General features: G+C 37.4%; 1 protein-coding gene across 2 annotated transcripts in view; it reads left to right on the top strand.

Annotated features, from left to right (window-relative positions):
* LOC140301726 (MAM domain-containing glycosylphosphatidylinositol anchor protein 1) overlaps nt 1-15,371 on the top strand; it is a 183,489-nt gene that overhangs the window by 159,274 nt on the left and 8,844 nt on the right. The window contains exon 17 of one of the 2 annotated variants that reach the window (XM_072380324.1): nt 11,054-11,162. In XM_072380324.1, the coding sequence (XP_072236425.1) occupies nt 11,054-11,162 (109 nt within the window). Of the gene's footprint in view, nt 1-11,053; nt 11,172-15,371 lie in introns of both variants that reach the window. The other variant, XM_072380323.1, reaches the window with a different exon arrangement.

The raw sequence follows: 15,371 nt of genomic DNA, 5'->3' as shown, positions 1-15,371 counted from the left end.
GTGCAGACATACTTATACATTTTTTTTTGTTTCAATCACATATGCACACACTAGTCTCCTATCCTCTACAGCAATTAGCTATGACAGGTCAATTAACAGGTTTATTTATGAGCAGGGGATGCCGCTAGTTGTGTTGTAATGATTCCAGATACTCTCAGTACATGCACGGGTAAAATTTATTTCATGATGAATGTGGGCTGTGAGCCTAAGCTGAGGGTTGCATTTGCCCAGCATTAACTACACCGTGTCAAACGATGTTAGGGAAAGTTGTCGTACAGTTTACACTACCGTTCAAAAGTTTGGGGTCACTTAGAAATGTCCTTATTTTTCAAAGAAAAGCACTGTTTTTCTTTTCCAATGAAGATAACTTTAAATTAATCAGAAATACACTCTATACATTTGGTAATGTGGTAAATGACTATTCTAGGTGGAAACATCTAGTTTTTAATGAAATATCTACATAGGTGTATAGAAGCCCATTTCCAGCATTTATCCCTCCAGTCTTCTAATGGTACATTGTGTTTGCTAATTGTCTACATTTCTACAGATTACCTCAACAAATTAACAGCTAGAATGCCAAAGGTCTGCAATGCTGTAATTGCTGCAAATGGAGCATTCTTTGACGAAAGCAAAGTTTGAAGACCAAAATTAATATTCCAAATAAAAATCATTATTTCTAATCTTCTCAATGTCTTGACTATATTTTCTATTAATTTTGCCACTCATTTGATAAATAAAAGTGAGTTTTCATGAAAAACACAAAATAGTCTGGGTGACCCCAAACCTTTGAACAGTAGTGTATGTTTTGGGCTCCTCTGTAATGTTGGACAGTAAATATTTGATCATATTTGTATGTTAAGGAGTCTTTCAGAAAAAAATATAAATAAACTGCATAATTTGGTGTTCTCTTACTTCACTCTTTAAAGCACCCCTCTGCTTGATGCCAACTAAGGTTAGAATTATCTGATTATCTGATTTTTTTTTTAGACACTTTTGGAATATATATTTAACCATACTAAACTCACACATGAAAATATAATATATTCGACCATCCATCCATTTTTTTTTATACCCACTTCTTCCAAAATATGGTCACAGGGGTGCTGGAGCCTATCCCAGCTGCCATTGGGCAAGAGGCAGGTACACCCTGGACAGGTCGCCAATCCATCACAGGGCCACACAGAGACAAACAACCATGCACGCTCACAATCACTCCGAGGGACAATTCAGATGTCCCTTGGAGTTCATGCGATTCAATTCATGCATGTTTTTGGGCAGTGAGAAGAAGCCGGAGTACCCGGACAGAACCCACGCATACACGGCGAGAACATGCAAACTCCACACAGAAAGTGTGCTTTTAGGCAACTGTGCTAACCACCACGCCACCGTGCAGCCCGCAGTATGTCATTCAGTAAGTGTCATTCGTAATTTAACATCAAATTGAAACATAATTTTTCTAAAATGCAACAAATAATTAAATCTGTAATTTGAAAACCTTTTATTTAACAAACAAAAATATGAAGGAAATAATTTTTCAGTGTCTTCACTGACCAACGTTAGTGTATTTATAACATTTAAGCTAGCAATTCCCTCTATAGATATGAGTCCATCATCAACCCTAGCTACCATCCACTAATTAGTTCTGCTTGTGAAATGTCTGATTGACGAAGGGATTAAAATAGTGAACTCTATTGGCAGAGCACACTGGCAAGTGGTTGAGCTATATGTATACATATAAATATGTGTGTGTGTGTGTGAATGTATAGCATATGATTTTTTTTTCCTTAAAGTTGATGAGTTGGAAGAAGAAAAAAAAAACATTTAATAGTCAAAACGGTTCGTTATAGCATGTGCACATCTGCAGCTCTTCTAAGTTATTCAGTCTGCAGTAGTCATGACTCAAAAGTGGTCAAAAGAATGGATGAAAATTCATGATCTGACAACAGGGTCACTGGCAGTCAAGGCTCATTGATGTACATGGGGAGTGAAGGCTGACCCGTGTTGTCTGATGCAATAATAAAGCTACTGTAAATCATACTGTTAAAATGTTTATGCTAATTCAGACAGAAAGCTGTTGGAACACACTACACATTGCAGTTTGTTGGTAACGGAGCTGCACAGAAGATGGCAACCTGGTGGGCGAAACCTTGGATGCTGCCATTCGTGTGGGTAACTTTGACAAGTAGCACTTACTTAAACATTATTAGTGACCAAGTCAACTCTTTCACGTAAACCATAGTCCCTGATGATGACAACGACGTTGAGGTGTTGACTTGTCAAATTATCTAGGTCACTATACAAATGAGCATTTGTGGGATGCACTGAGTCCAATCTATGGAGGCACCTCCTTTCATCTCACAAGACTAATGACTCGGTTCCAGATGCCACAGCGTAACTCCTGAGGTCAGGTCGAGTCCAGGCCTTGACCAGTCAGGGCTGTTAAGGTGTCAACGGTGAATCTTGTCGATGTAAGGCATGTTATGTCACAATGTTATGGCTGATTGGTGTTTGTACAGATATAATAATGGGACAATTTGGTATTAACTTGCATAACATCTGCCATCCTTTCCCAGCTAAATTGGATCCTTCAAAATAGGGACAGAATGACAGTGGTATACTCAGTCTTTCTACAGTTTACTGCTTGTTCAGACAAGGTCCAGCAAGAAGAGAGTAAATAACTATGTTATGTAAGCTGAGGTTATCACAACAAGCAGTCCTGTATTTTATTCCCAATTTAGATATCCAAAACTTTTTGGATAATGTAGGTGTATGTGCCGCTAGACAAACATGACATCAATCCAGACCAGAGACACCCATCACACATGGTGTATACATAGTCTGTGCCATTATAAAGGCAGAATCCAGTAAGACACTTCTTTTTTTCACGCTGTACTAAGGTAAATTTGGCAGCCTAATTGGTCAAGGCACCAAACCTTAGTGAAATAGAATTGCACTGTCAGGAAGAAGATGAAAGGGGTTCTGCCGATAGTTATTTATTTGCAAAGTAATTGGTGCAATAGAGAAAGGATAGTTGAACAGGAAGGAATGAGTCATATAAGTTGGTGATATGGGCAAAGGTAGATGAGGATGGATGAATAAGAAAGGATGAAATCAAGGCAGGGGTGGTCTCCTTGGCAACTGCAGGTGGCCTTGTATGTGATAGCACTTTTCAACACATACACTTTTCTCATGTGAATGAGCTTGTCAATTGTGTTCTCAATCAGATGGGTTGGGGGGAATATGTGATTTTTATTTTTTTTTTGCTATATGCCATTCTTTTTCTGAAAGATGTTCATGTATAGGCTTTTGAAAGACACCATGGAGTAAACAACTGAATGGTGGGTAGTTATTTTAATGCTTCAAATTATCTTTTTAGCTCTACCCATCTTGAACAGGTGGGTAGGGCTTCAAGGATTTATTGACCTGGGGCCAAAGATGCCATTTTCAAATTTCCTTTGTATGACAATCTGTAAAAAAAAATCTAATAAAATATGTATTGAGCTGACTATCATGTAAAAGTTTGCTTTGAAAAAAACTAATTTTCATCAATTGATTATAACATTTCCTTACTAATGATTTCAACTTTAAAAATATGGTTGGTTTCTGGGTGTAAAGTACAGTGGGATTTAACAAAAGCCCAAAAACAAATGTTTAGCCCGCAGCAAGTTACCTGCTGAAACTCCAACCATCCTGTCTCCCCTCATACTCTCATTCTACTCATCTGGCGAATGAAGGTGTACTCACAATCAGTATCACTCATTAAACTGTCTGCTTTTGACAATGGGAACTATATGTCACAATTAGTGTTGTCACACTGCTGTTTAGCCCCTTTTCTACAATTTGAAATAGTAAAGAATATCAATATCAGGGTTATTTTGACAATTGGCTTAGTGCCTCAAAAACCCAGGGCAGTGTTGACTGAAAATGACATAACTGTTGAAACTAACATGTGGTATTTTGGCAAATCAGTCATTATTTATCATTATTATCAGTCATTGGCAACTCAATAGTGTCCTAACTGGCTCCATTTTGACTGCTTACTCTTGGTTCAGATACATTTGTTGTAAAAGGTTTTTTGTTGAGGGTAGCTTGAGAGAAAAAAAAAACTTTACGGTCTGAATGGCCTTTTTCCAAATGGCATGTGTTAAAGACTTATTATCACACCAATAAAATCCAGAGGCTTTTCATATTCTGCTTCATGTATAAAACCCCACAGAATATTTGCAGCTGTGACATTAAATGTTAGGTCTCTTGTTTATTGATTTGTTTGTCTTTTTATCTATATACATGTTCTGCAAACCTTACCATTGTTAGTTGACAATAACTCGGGCCTCGAAACCAGATGATCTGTCTCTGTGATCAGTCATGGTAATTGAGAAAAAGAAAACAAAACCACCTACTAGTGGTAAAACAGATCTGCAGTGCACCTTTGAACTCACTCCAATTTTCACTCTCAGCTCATGCTTTGTCACTTTTCAACATGCGCGGTACCTCTGCAGCGTCAGTTTTAGCTGAAAGTGTAGCCATGGTGAAGCCTCCTGAAATAAAACAGTTTGGCTTTGTTCATTTTAAAGCCTAAGTATATTTTTCTTGACCTTAACCAAGTACTTTCACTACAAAACAAAATAGCGGCAGAGTGAAAACAGTCAAAACAAAAAATAAGATAGTAAATAGAAGGAAATAAAAAGGCTTAGTGAGCACTATAGAATTTCTGTTGTTTATAGTTGATGTGTCCTTTACAGTCAAGAGGGATAATTGGCAATGAGCAGCTGTAAAGCAAATCCCTGTGCATCAAAAAATGATGGAGAAAGTAGTATGTAGTGTGTTTAAAAAGGATGCAAAGGAATGAGGAATGAGAATGTGGTTTAAATCTGTATTAGTCATGGTAGTAACGACGCACACATTGTTATACATCATAGGTTCATGCTGAACTTTTTCAACAAAGTTAAACAAGTTGTCATCAAGTTTAGCATTAAAGCTGCATAAAGATGGGGACATCTTTGAGATAGTTGGAGAATGTCATAAAAAAAATAAACCAAATGCAGTGCAACAGAAATATACTAAATATGGGTCAGCCTGTCTCAAAGCTACAAAATTCACAGTGCATCTGTTTTCACAGACTAACTTGTATCATATTTCAACAGTTATCAGTTTTGAAATTTAAGAATCTTTAGAGCACTCCTTTCCAGTTTTACAGTCCTTACTTAGAGACTTTCAGTTAGTCACTCTCTGTAACTTTCTTCTGAGATGCTGGGAAATCTGAAAAATACTGTCAAGTGTTGACAGTATTACAATTAAATTAACATTCCCTAGTAAAAAAGAGAGTAAAATGCCATTGCAACTTTTGCTGGATTTCTTAAAAGACACAAAAACCTTTCTCAATATTCATGAAATCAGAGATGATTATTTTTCGAAACATGGACTTGTTTAGATGACCTTAATGGTAATCTTGGCCCTTTGACTTCTTAGAGGTGAACTTTTGAGAAAACCTTGATAGAATTTTTGATAGCTCCTTCACACTCAATAAACCAGTAAGCTAAGTTGTGAGAACTTGCTTTTTTCACTTTGTAATTTCAGCCAAAGCCAACTTCTCCCAAGCAAAAAGTTACACCATTTTTTATTTTTATTTTTTTACAATTACTGCATTTTTTTAGCCTCTGTCTGTTTCAAGGTTAGATTAAATATTTTATTCTTAAAGTTGTTAATAGGTTAACTAGTGCTAGATCATTGCGATCATAGAGATCTGAAGATGACCAACCCCAGATAATTGTGGTTGGTGTTTTAATTGTATAGAACTTCAGCTCAGCTCCTGATGTTCATGGTTTCTGTCTTTATTGACTGCCCACAGGGGCTGAGATGCAGCATGATATTGTCATAAGGCCTTCCCGTATGTAAATAGTAGTTTGCAGTGTCAGCCATGCAGTATTAGGTGACTCATAGCTAAACCAGAAACCATAGCAGTCGCAGCATCCGTGACAGTTTTTTGTGTTTTTAATGTCGAGTCTTCTCCACCTAAAAAACAAAATATCCTAGAATAGTAAGTGCATTGTTGTGTCCATTATCGCTATTTCTCATTTCCTTTTTGAAAATTTGTAGTTTTCAATTTCACCCAAATTCCCACTGGCAGTTTTTGAAGTAGATGTTATTTGGCTCGCAAAGAACAGAAGTGACTGCATATTGTTTCATTTCTGCCTCGTGTTGAGAGCACGTCCATGGAGAGCACAAACTTTCTAGTCTTGTGCACAGCTCACTGACTGCATACACCAAAGGCCTTTGAGGTGCTGCCACTCGTCTCTGCATTTTTTCTCTTTGTGCTCCATCCAACAAAAGTAATGATGTCTTTGAGAGCTGCTTTCCTACTTACCTCTCCAAAACAAGGGCTTTAGTGCATCCACAAGCTCGCATTAATACAAGGATTTTATTGTAAACAGCAGATGAGCTAATGGATAAGAAAGCTTCAGAATTTAAGTCGTTTGCTGCCTGTAGGCCATGCTTATTATTTCTGTGTATGATTATGCTTTGACTTCATGAAATCTGAACCACTACTTAAACAGCTCTCCTGCTACCTATGAGTTAATGAATCTTTACACAAAGAAAAATATATATATATTTATTTGTTTATACACACAAAAGAAAGGAATCAATATTGTATTTTTTTTCATGTTTCATTATTCAATGGAATTGCTGTCCATTTCACTTTTACATGCTTGCAATCAACATCATATCAGTTCCAAAATAGTTGATTAAATTGCTAGGTGAGACCAACTTATAAAGCGCAAATGACATGAGTGGAGTCAAAACAACAACAAAAAAGCAATAACATGTTGTAGTAGATTATGTGTGTCCCCATTCACCCCTCTTTGGATTTCCCAGAGGCCATCTGTGTTCCTCGCAGTGTTTGGTACCTGGAGGGGCTTGTTGGAAATCAGGCCAACCCACATTTGTGTGCCTTGCTTTGCAGTGACTCTGCTCTGCACTGGCATTTCAAAGATCTCTCTGTATGCTTCTCTCTCTATTTCATTCCTTCTCTTTTTCTCTCACACACACACACACTCCGATTTTAACTCCCTCTTTCTCCCAAGACCGTGTCCCCTCTGGTGTGTGGATAGCACATCAATGGGAACATTAAAGGTTACAAGGCTCGACAAAACGACACTCTCACAACTCCAACTTGACACTTTACTGCACACTCTTTGATCCTGGAGTCTCTCACACACAGACATGCACACACCAGTTGTCTAACCCGGGCAGGCCTCCTCGCGCCCACTCTCTGCGTCACACACTGTGTAGTATTGGAAGAATTCAACAGAGTATGTAAAAATGAGATACTGTGCTTTTTTTTATTTCAAAATAGCAGGATTTTTTTATATTATTTATTACAAAGTAAACATCAAAGTTAAATATCAGGTGCATTACTTACTCAGGTGGACAATGACCCAATTTTTACATGATCTTCTGACCCCACCACTCAAAACAAATTTGCAAAACATCCTTTAGGAATTTATTGCACATGGATGTAAACAAATTAGTTTTTACAGGCCTACTGCTGCCTGTAAATTCAGGCTGCTATCTCACAAATATTAACACTGTGTTAGTCTTAAAAATGCCCCATGGCTTTCCTATCCAGCAACCATTTTGCTCACAAGCTTGCGAAACTCAGATGTATTTCACTTGAGCTCGGTGCCCAGTACTGATATTTAACTGTGAGGCACGGTGAGCCACTGCTGGTTTATGCAAATCATACTTCAGCTTGGTTTTTCAACAGTGAACATTCAGTCAAAGGGCACAGGCCTATTTTCAAGGGCTCTTCTGGAAAAATAAACACACAAAATCACTATTTTGCTATGGAGCTATATTACATTACTTTGCAATGTGCCATTCTGTTAGATGTCTTTAAGGACATTATTTTGCATGGCGTGATTATGTTAAAGGAGCTGTAAACAAGGCTCAAGGCCATAACTGAGGGCTTCCTTCCCTCAATTACTTTTCTCATTTTCTCTAATTATGAAACAATCTGGGTCTTGTCACATCCCACTAACAGGTATATAGAGGTATGCATGCTCTAGTTTAGTATCATTGGGGGCTTGTTTGTATGCTTGTGTGAAAACTGGCTCAGTCGGCTCTGGTAACGACACAAATGTGCAGAGAAATAACCTTCAGAAAGGAAGTACATTAAAAAAAGAAACAAAATTTAACTATAGCTACACAATGAAATAACTGCCTGGTTATGTATAAGTTGGAGGGCTGTGGCCTTTTTGCCAATTAGCCTCTTCCTGCTACTGCGCCAACATTTTTCTTCACCGATACCACTCTGCCTAACAAATCAAATCCTTTGCATAAATGAGCCCACCGGCTAAACCCATCTTGTGCTACTGGATTTCTATCTATTCCCTTCAACACTATCCAATCAGCTTCAAGGTTTTCCCAATTATGTCATGTATTCGTTCAAAGAAGATTTCCCACTCTGGAACTAAATTAGAAAGTGAGTGGGAAAGGAGTAGTACAGTTCTTGTGTTTTCTTCCCTTTTATTTGAAATTATAAGATTGCTTGGAGTGGAGGAGGACGAGAAACTGAAAGAAAATGTTTAGGCTATCCACATACAGTATAGTGTAGGGACTCAGGAAAACACTCAGGCAGTATCTATAGTTATAATATCCATGTCTATATGTTGCTAATAGTGCTCGGTCAACTAAGGGCAGAAATGATCCATGAGATTACAACTTTTTGGAGGAGTTTGATGGAAATATATGAGGAACCCTTACAGAGTTACCACTTTACCATTCAGAGGTGAATTAAATTACCTCACAAGCTAGCAGTCATGCTGCTTTTTGTATATGTCAATGAATGGGTCATTGGTATCTGCCCAATGAATTTCTGTTTGATCCTTCAACTTGACATACCTTTTAGGCACTAATACAACAACACTCAGATTAAAACACAGGTAAGATACGGTCACCGTGCTGTTTACTCAGCCATTCTCTACCTTTCAGTCACTTAGAACCTCTGTGGGGTTAGGCCAGGCTTTTCTCTTTGGTGGGTCAGAACCAGGTTAATTGAACCCAGGCTTTCTTTGATCTGATATATTTACACAGAAATTGATGGCAGGCCTGCCCCTTAACCACAGCATGTCAGCATTAACAGATGGAGTTTGTAAAGTCAAACCACTCATGCATATTTGCCACCCCTCTATGCTTGCACCTGCTCGCTCTCATGCTATCCTGAACTGTAGATACACAGACAGGGTGTACAAGCGAAAAGCAGGCTGGTTTTCCTTCAGCGTTACACTTATGCTCACAGTAACACCTGTTCCTTTCTCTGTTTTTGAGTTAACTTGAGGGTTAACTGCCTTGCTCTCAGGGTAGCTGGCAGGAGGAGTTGGTGAAATGATACTGCTGCTGTTCTGATTTGAGGGGAAATTCAACAAACCCTCTGATCACATCAGACAATAAGCACTTTGGTTGTCACATATTTAATTAAACACTAGGAAATCTAGTGTCTGATCTAAAAACCCCAACAGTTGTGCGAGTTGCCTTTGTTGTTATTTTTGGGGAAAAAATGTTCCATATTTGTAACTGTTCCCCCTCCTCAGATGCCAAACAAAAAAAATACGCTTGTTTTTTGATTAGCTGGGTGCGATGGGCTTTTGGTGCCTTGGTACACCGCTGTAATTAGGCTGTCAGTCACAACCAGATGGCTGGTGGCTAAAGTGGGGAAGTTTTCAGATGAGACTGCTCCTTAGTTTTACTGTTAAGTGTCCATAAATGATTATGGAAAAAGAATACTTTTTCTAAATGTGTGTCATGCACACACACCGTTTACAGTGTTAACATGTCTGTGTAAATATTTGGGTACAAGATGGGTTCTCAAAAAATCATCAGCTTAAAGATCGAACATATACTTTCGTGTAAATGTTGTTTTTTTTTTAGCTCTTCCTGGGTTCTTAGACATTAATTTGATTGGTTAAGGCTGTGCCGTAAAATGCAAATGTAGATAAGTAGATTTAGTAGATGTAGATAAAGTGGCATGAAGCACATATTTTGACATCCCACTTTACACTTGTGCAAAGGAAACAAGAATTTCTATTTTGGCAGTTGTGGCTCCTTGATTCTCTTGTCTTTCACACATCCTCACTTAATGAAGCTTTTGCACAAAAAGTTTTCAAATTAACAGCTGAACAAGCCAGAATTGTGATGGAAAACAGTTCTTGTCTCTAGAAGTTCAAAATTAACTTTTTGGCTCCAAATGAGTAAAGCTATTTTTTTTTTAAGAAAAAATGTGCAATATCATGAAAATAACTCCAATTGTTAAGGGTGTGGAGGCGATCACCCTTTTAAAAAGCTCCAAAAGAAAAAAAAGAAATGTGAATCAGACATGTTCATCTATTGATCATTGCCTGTGTAGTGTTACCAGAAGGTGGCAATTCAGTTGCTAGTGGTTTTGATACAGCTGAAGATATACTTGTCCTCAGCAAAAAAATAACAACTGTGGTGGTGGTGGACAAGAAGAAAATGGAAAGAGTTCTTATTCGGGAATTTATTTAATCTGGCATTGAATCTGGCAATATCTGACATATTATACCGTGTCTGGAAATTCAGCAGTAACCCAAGTTTATTGTTTCCTGGTGCAGGAATAGTTGGTGAATCTCGTCATTTCAAAGGAAGGTAAAAAGCGATGACAAAGTTGTTTCCACTGCCAAAAATGTGCATTAAGTCTTCATAACGGGCAAAAATGACCCTCTTCCTTTCTATTCATTGTTCCTAATTTTCGTCTTCCAAATGTTAATCAGAAACAGCAGTGGAAACCCAACTCGTGTCTCGCTTGTAGTAGAAAGAATGTATTTATGTTATCCAGTAAATTTGGAAGGAAAACACAATGAGTTATCTGAACAAGCACAAACAAAAGACTTCACAGTAGAATCTAGTGCAATTTATCACGGGTTATCACGGGTTCCTTTGAGAGTTAAATTTGTTCCAGAGGAGGTTTGTTGTGTTTTTGAATGGACATTCTGACGTAACCTCTGTTGCCCTCTGGCTGTGTTTCTTCTCTAAACAGATTGTCTTTGAAGGAATTCGAGGCCCAAACTTTGAGGGTGATATTGCCATTGATGACGTTTCCATCACCATAGGAAAGTGCAAGCAGGAGAACACTGTAGCCAACGCAGGTAAGACAGGTAAGATAGAGTGACAAATAAATGCTGTTTTGCCCATAATGATTTGTGTGGTGTCAGAAGAACTGAAACGAATCATCCATTATGATTCTTAAAGTCTTAAAGGAGTTTGTAGCTTCTTTATTTTTAGTAAACATGCCAATGCAGCACTTGCTCAGAAGCTCAAGAGTTGAATTTAACTAAATTGAAAGGCATTGATTTTAGCTGAAAATTAATTGAAAGGCAGCAGAGAAAAAACTACTGAAGATACCTTTCTTTTTTTTTTGTTTCAAAGAAATTAGAAAATTAGAACCACATGTGCTTTTCATAGAGAACAAATATTGTGTTTATGGGGGCTGTACAGGACCAAGTGGACACCATAGGGAATCAGCACTGAAGCGAGCCCAAAGCATCATCATAATTTGTGATCCTCCCTCTGCTTCTGTAGTTTCATTAACCTCACTATTCCCCTCTATTTTTTAATGCTGTAACTTTTCACACCACACCCATGCTGCCTTCCCCACATCCACCTCTATTAACTCTGCACAACGTTCTTGTAAAAGGTTGTTATTTTACCGTAGATAAATAACAGAGTACATGGTGCAGGAAAATAAATTATAAATGCAGAGATAGCTGTTTGCATTCCACAAACTGACCACTTCTCCAGATCACACATGAAGTTATAATCATGATGTCATTTCCTTTCTTTTTTAATGTTGTACAACACGTTGTGAGTGAAACACGCAGGCAGTGCTATGGCCATGCATTTTTCCCCTTGAGCTGTCGCATGCCAGTGACAGTCTCAAAAACAATGACTGAGACAACCAGGGTTTCATATGTCACAAACCTAAGAAACCAATCGGATACCTGGCATTGTGAATGAGCCAAATGGTCCTGGGACCATCCTGTTGTACAATGCGCCCATCCTGAATGACTTTGCCTCTAAATTCACAAAACTCTTTTTTTGAAGAGTAAAAATAAAATAAACATCAGACTTTACTACTGGAGAGAGTTCAGAGAGAAACAGGGTGACAGATAGATTCTAAGTTTTCTTCTTTGTTGGTATTTGTAAGATGACTATCTCATTTATTCTGTCACATTTTCTTTGCTTGGCTCTGTCAGTGAGATTGTCAACATGCAGGTTAATAATCAAGAAAAGAATATGATCAGGATCATTTCTCCATCTGCTTTGTGTAAGTGTAAATCACTGGAGATTAAAGCTGGTTGATGCCTATGATAAAACTAGTGAAGCATCTTTATATACTCCAGACATTTACTTTAGCGTTCTATATCACGACAAATTGGAAATACACAACATTACAACAACAGCATATTTGTCTGTTATGTTCTTCATCAGAAATTGAAATGTAAGTTTTTCACAGTCACACAAACATTATCACAATAATCTCTGTCTCACTGATGAAGCCTCAATTAGCCACCTCAGTTCCATTTTAAACTAACATAGAAAGAAGTTCCTCTCAAGTAAAAATGTCAGTTTTTGAAAATTTTAAACAAAAGTCTTGGAAGTTTGCAGCCTTTCAATCTGTTCTCTGCATTTTTGCAATAGAAAGTAATAATGTGCATTACATTGCACATGTATTGATTTCACACAAATGCCTCATTCAAATCCTCCCTCTTTATTATTACTTTGAAATAATTATTACTTCAGCAATATTACAGATAAACTAGACCATTTTATTGTTTGGTTGTCTTGTTGTTTTGTGAGCATGTTTGTCCATGATATATATATCATAGTATATAAAAATGTCTTCTTTTTTAGTCTAGCTGTGCATGTACAGGGTTCACACTGAGTGGGTTTTATTTGTTTGTTTTTTTGTATGACAGTGGTTTTACATCCCACAACTATATGGTGAACCAAAGAGTAAAAAATTCTAATGGGGTGACAAGACAAAGAAAAAAAGAGCATAAGGGGTGGAACTGCAGGATGAACAGGAATGCAATGGGTGTTCTGTGCAATGAGTTTTAGTGCAATAAGCCAAAGATTATTCAGCAGCAGTGAGTATCTAAAGGGCCCTTGTTAATAGACTACAAAGAAAATATTAGCGTCATGAAATGGACTCAAAGCAGCAAAAATATAAAAAAAGAAGGAAAAAACACATTCATACAATGAATTATCAACAAACTATTTTTTACCTTTTCAAACCCTCTGTGTGAGATGCCTCCTTTTGAGTGTACATATGAGGGGGGTGTGCTTGATACGATCTAACACGTATGTGCATGTAACAACACTAGCGGATAGAGTAAATAATAGATGAAGGTGTAAACAGGAAGAGGGAAGCTCTTGAGCTCTCCGAGTGTGCGTGCATGTATCCTGCGGGTTTCGTGCAGGCAGAGACATACAGCGTAGACAGATGGGTAATTATCAAGCAGGCGGCTCAAGAGCCTTTGAAACAGCAAGAGAGACAATGCATTTGTTTTGAGTGCAGATTTTGGCTCCATTGATTCTGCGAGGGAAAATGAGGATTAGAGAAGGATTCAGCTCTGTTTTTAAACTATGGTGAATGAAAATGGAATACGACTAGATTGAGCATATAAAATACTGTATCCCAGCATTTAAAATCAATACAAGACCCATATGATCTCATATAGTGCGCAACTTGGTTGTATTTAAAATAAACATACTTTTTAAAAGGTTTAATTTGTTCTTGCATAAGTCTCCGTATAGGTGTTAACAATTATGTCGAATTGATGCTTCTCCAATGAGACACTCCTTGCACAACAAAGGAATAAGAAAGTCTGTGTTACGACAATAATACATCACACTTGTATGTCTGTCACTCACACAAACCCCACACAACCTAACATCAAAGTGCATCCACCTGGAAGAGTTTTCAGTAGATACCCACAGAAAGCAATAATTTATGTCACTGCATGGCTGACAAACGGCAGTATGAGGTTAGAACATTTACATTAGGTTAACTATGTGGTGCTACTGGGTGCTATTATGCTAAATGAAGGATGATTACCGATGAGTTATTTAGTGCAACCCCTCCTGCACAGATCACAGAACTCCACCTGACACAGATGTATGCGTTTGCATGAGAGACAAGGTGGTGGAAAATAAGCTTGTCGCTTGTTTATTTTTTTTTTTCCTTAAGTAAAATGCAATCCCACATTCAAAAGACTCAAAGCATATTTTACTCTGCTTGACGAAGTAATGACTTTTGAGGAAATAACATTTTGAAAATGTACAAAATGTTGGCTTCATCAGTTATAAATAATTAAGTCTGTAGTTTGTAAACCTTAACAGTTGTTATAGTGAGAAAAAGTAGGGATTAGTTGCTCTTTTTTTAAGGTGAGTCATGTTCTTTTCATTAATTTGCTTCTAAACATAACATTCTAATGTGGTTTAAAAAGTGAATTTTTTTTTAGCCTTGTTTCTCAAAAATGATCACCGCGAGTGAGCAGATTTCTGGTGGATGAGACTAGTTCCATTCCTTTTTAAGACTGATTAATTGGTTAACAAATCACAGAGAAAAATAGCTGACTAATAACTAACAATAAGATAATAAAAATGATAATGTGTGGGTTGGGCACAATAACAAAGCAATCTTTACACATGTACAGCTTACATTATACATTAAGCTTGGTTTTTAGCATGGTACAAACAAACAATTGACAATTGAACACTGTCACCATTTTTTCACCAATTATCAATTGATAATTCAGACACCAAATATAGATAGCTCAGCTCCACAATAATAACATAAACTGGCCTTATGGGCTCAGCTGAGAAAAGGTGTAGCAACAGCATAAGATGAACCACAACGTTAAGAACACAAGCTTTTTACCAATCTAGAAGAAAGGTTGCAAGTGGTACATCAGGTTTCAGTCCTTCACTGCCAAACAGCTGTCAACAGCAAATAAAGTAACTCTAATTTTTACTCTTGTTTTAGCTCTGTTTTGTCATTCCGTATTTTTGCTGCTTTCTTTGTGATAGGGGGTGGTGGTGCAGGTAATGTTAGCTGGCCTTGAGCATTTACAAGGCTTTTCAATAATTATTACTGTTAGCAGTAATTTGTTTGTTTGCTACTGGCAGTGATGGCTACTTCTTCTTACTTTGTTGGCTCCAGGGCAGACAGGTACAGAATGTTTCTCTATTGATACATTAGTTATATGTAGTCAAAAAATATAACATATTTTACCAGTTTTATACATCCTGGTATATAATTGTGTATACACTTACACACAAAGTGTTATCTG

The sequence above is a fragment of the Leuresthes tenuis genome, unplaced genomic scaffold (assembly GCF_036924035.1).
Source record: "Leuresthes tenuis unplaced genomic scaffold, fLeuTen1.0.hap1 SCAF_2, whole genome shotgun sequence".
NCBI classification, from domain to species: domain Eukaryota; kingdom Metazoa; phylum Chordata; class Actinopteri; order Atheriniformes; family Atherinopsidae; genus Leuresthes; species Leuresthes tenuis.
Note: the sequence above shows the minus strand (reverse complement) of the source record. Positions and strands in the feature narration are given on the sequence as shown.